The sequence below is a fragment of the Haplochromis burtoni genome, unplaced genomic scaffold (assembly GCF_018398535.1).
Source record: "Haplochromis burtoni strain Fernald_Lab_line unplaced genomic scaffold, NCSU_Asbu1 Contig_3677, whole genome shotgun sequence".
NCBI classification, from domain to species: Eukaryota; Metazoa; Chordata; class Actinopteri; order Cichliformes; family Cichlidae; genus Haplochromis; species Haplochromis burtoni.
In genome coordinates this window covers 1-3,577 of record NW_024586038.1, presented here as the reverse complement: position 1 = coordinate 3,577, position 3,577 = coordinate 1, and the positions used below count along the sequence as shown (strand labels likewise).

General features: G+C 37.7%; 1 protein-coding gene across 2 annotated transcripts; it reads left to right on the top strand.

Moving 5' to 3' along the window:
- The first annotated feature begins 416 nt into the window (after nucleotides 1-416).
- Nucleotides 417-3,495, top strand: LOC102312846 (OX-2 membrane glycoprotein). 2 transcript variants are annotated; one of them, XM_042217914.1, is made up of 5 exons: nucleotides 417-542; nucleotides 1,105-1,443; nucleotides 1,566-1,889; nucleotides 2,004-2,109; nucleotides 2,200-3,495. In XM_042217914.1, exons 1-5 carry the CDS (start codon nucleotides 491-493, stop codon nucleotides 2,204-2,206), a joined length of 828 nt encoding a protein of 275 aa, XP_042073848.1. In that variant the 5' UTR covers nucleotides 417-490; the 3' UTR covers nucleotides 2,207-3,495. The 2 variants fall into 2 exon arrangements, with proteins under 2 accessions (XP_042073848.1, XP_005953381.1); XM_005953319.3 differs by having other exon boundaries at nucleotides 2,224-3,490.
- The last annotated feature ends 82 nt before the right edge of the window (nucleotides 3,496-3,577 follow it).

The following is a 3,577-nucleotide window of genomic DNA, read 5'->3' as shown; positions in this document are numbered from 1 at the left end:
CATACTCTCTCCCACAATCGATATGTGATCCATTGTTGATCTGCACACAGCTGTTGTCACTAACGGCGCACTCGCTTACGTCACTGTCATGAGACATTCTCGCAAAAAATCACGGTTTTAGTAACGCAGTAACGCAGCGTTCCTAGGGAAAGTAACGGTAATCTAATTACCGTTTTTGCAATAGTAATCCCTTTACTCGTTACTTGAAAAAAGTAATCAGATTACAGTAACGCGTAACGCGTTACTGCCCATCTCTGCCCACCATAACAGATTCATTTTCAACTCTGGAATCTTATTTTTTTCTTGAAACTAAAAAACCCTGGAATATGGTTTGAAACATGCAGCTCCTTGTGACTCTGTGGATTTTGCATCACATACTGTGATACTGATCATGTGAGCTTCTTGTGACAGCACAAAAAAAACACAAGGAGGTGGATTGTTTTGATCAAATAGTCAGATTAGTTTGTAGACTGCTGTGTTCACTTCAGTAATGATGGTTCATGCTGTTTTTCTACTTTTTCTGTGTGGAGTCCTTTCAGCAGGTAAGAAACAATAACCATTCTCTGTGTTTGATGCTGGTTGGATATTAGCCATTTTTAAATAGAAAGGAGGAAAGAAAATTAATTCAACTGTTTCTGTTAGTCAGCCAGTGTTTGTGGGTCTGTTTTGAGGTTTTAAGTAAATACAGTTGTGAAGATTTGTGTAGAAATACTGAACAGATATGTGCTGCATTCATGTATCTGTGTAAAACTGGGACATCTCTATTCCTGGGATTTTTTTCCAAGGGTTAATAAAACAGAACAGCTCATCATCACTCTACTAGAAAACATAATTTTAACAATTTTACCACACACTAACAGCAGGCCACATTCCTCATTCCCACATTTTCTTCTTACAGCTCTAACAGCAGTGATACAAACACACAAACATATCCAAAAAGGTCTCCTATTCATCTCAAACTTGTTTCTTTGCAACAGCGATGGCAGATTGTGTCTTTGTGTATCTACTTTTTGTGTGTGGAATCTTTCAAACAGGTAAGGAACAGATGCTTCAGTAGCCAGTGTTTCCGTTTACTGATGACTGATTCTTTTTTCTTTGTTAAAGGTGCAGCTGCAATGATCCAAACACAGCAGACTGTGCTGGCAGCAGTGGGAGAAGATGCTGAATTCAGCTGTCAGCTCTTGGAGACTAAAGATGTCCTTCAGGTCACATGGCAGAAAATCTCAGCTGGTGGAGAGACAAATGTTGCCACATACAACAAGTACTTTGGCCAGAGAGTGAATGACGGCTTTAACGATAAAGTTGAGTTTAAATACACTGGACTACAGAACTGCTCCATAGTCATCAGGAATGTGACGAAGCAGGATGAAGGATGCTATCGTTGTCTGTTTAACACTTATCCTGAAGGAGCCTTTATTGGTAGAACCTGCCTCCAAGTTTCTGGTAAGAACTTTTATCTTCTTTAACCAGCAACAGGAGACTCAAAATAATATAGCGGACATAAAAACATAAGCAGCTTGTGTGTTTGTAAGAACATGTTGATGATATTTCCTGATCCTTCACAGAGCTGCATGAACCTGTTGTTGATGTCAGAGAGTCAAACTCTACTAAAGAGTGGGTTGTTTCCTGTTCAGCCACTGGTCGACCTGCTCCCACTATAACACTCAGTGTCTCACAACAAGACCTCAGCTTCACACAGTACAACACTGTCAATGTGTCCAACACCAACGCTACATTCACTGTCACCACTACAGCTGTGCTCTCAGGTTCACTTAAACAGAGCACACAGGTGGGATGTGCAGCACGAGTGCTCTCTGCTCCTCAGAGAGAGGTTATGGTGATGATTCCTGAGGTCAAACATACACATGATGATGATGATGATGAGTATGGTGAGAAACTTGTTTTATATGCTACAGAATTATAGATTGATGATTTCTGGGTCAGTTTGACTGGGATCTATCAACTATGATTCCATTTTCTCATTTTTCCTGCTTTTCTGACAGATTACACCTGGATCATTGTATCAGCTACAGTAGCAGGACTGATGGTCTCTGTCTTAGTTGTGGCTGTGGTCATCGCTGTCCTGCTTAAACAAAAAAATGAGAAGAGGTAACTTTCACATTTGGCCAAGTATATCTGTTTGTAATGTGTCTCTTTCTGTTATTATGCATAAATGTTTTCAGCATTGACTTTAAATAGTTTTTAAATCTTTCTGTCACTCAGGGACCCGGAGATGGAGAGGACGGCACAATAATCAGCAAATGACATGCGTAATGCAGTTTGATAATTATGCGTATTCTGTGTATTTATTCATCCATTCTGTGCAAGATCTAAATATAAATTTTCCTACCTCAGAAAATTTTCTACATGTTTAGGAACACAAAGCCACAAACATCTACACACAGACTATGATTAGCAGATGGTTGCTTGCTAGTTGCTCCCAAACCTGCGTACCTCTTTCAGTGTTAATGGTTCCTTATATTATTTTATTTATGCATACAATACTACTTTTTGGATCAAAGCTTTGATCAGTTTGTGGTAGAGTAAGATCCAAAAAGATAAATTCCAGTGCTGTTATTTTTGTCCTATTGTTTTAACCATGTTCAGCAGCATCTCACCACTAGTTCACTACTAAGAATTTTGGTGTCTTTCCTTTTCAGTTATTTAAATAATTACTTGGCTTGACCCAAAAAACAAAAACAAACTAACAAAAAACGACAAAGTTAATGATGACATATCAATTTCATTGTTTCACTTGCTCTCCAGCAGCTTGTGAGCTGTTTCTTCTTACTATTTAAGTCGAGAGAGATTTGAAGTGCATTAGAAGAGCCTTCCTCAAATCATCAGGTCTTCTGAATATATTTTGTTTGAACTCATTGTTTAATTGAGCCTTTTCATGAACATGGTTTACAGATTTTATCATTGTGCATGTGTTTCACGCACACACACAGAAGTATTTTATAGTTTATGTGCAATAATGCTGTTGACGTTAATCCGTAATTTTGTTTTTAAAACGCTAATATTGTTTTTGCATTTTGTAAAATATGAATCATGTGTTTATTTGTTTGTATCCGGATCATCAGTTCTTTCCTGTTCACACAGTTTGTGTGGTGACTTTAAAAAATGAGAAAATCACACTAATTGTCACAGTGAACTGACATGTCATTACATATCGAGTAAATAAAACAGCAATAATCAAAAGCTTAAAGAAGACGAACACATTTTATGTTGTTTTTAATGCATGTTAAAATGTTCTTCTTGGGTCTTGGCAAAATGAATCATGCTTAAGAATATTTGCTGAAAATGACTGAATTCAGAAGAATTGCATGAATAAACTTGGGAAATGAAACTGCAAGGTGGGTTTATTATAAAGTGCTGTAGGTTGTGGTTACATTATAGGTAGATTTGGTCTGCTGTAGGGGAATCATTCATCATTGTGTGCACATTTTCTAACAGCAAACCGCTGTTAGAAACGCTGAAAAATAAGTAAAAGAAATAATAAAAATAATAAAGAATCCTTAGCTTCCTGTCTGACAGACGCCAAGTGGTCAGACTGGGCAGCATCACCTCATCCCCC

Excerpts from the sequence above, each read along its gene's own strand:
- LOC102312846 (XM_005953319.3), top strand. The coding sequence starts at position 491 with ATGATGGTTCATGCTGTTTTTCTACTTTTTCTGTGTGGAGTCCTTTCA. Across the intron at positions 1,444-1,565 it reads AACCTGCCTCCAAGTTTCTG|AGCTGCATGAACCTGTTGTT; the intron begins GTAAGAACTTTT and ends GATCCTTCACAG. Across the intron at positions 1,890-2,003 it reads TGATGATGATGATGAGTATG|ATTACACCTGGATCATTGTA; the intron begins GTGAGAAACTTG and ends CTTTTCTGACAG.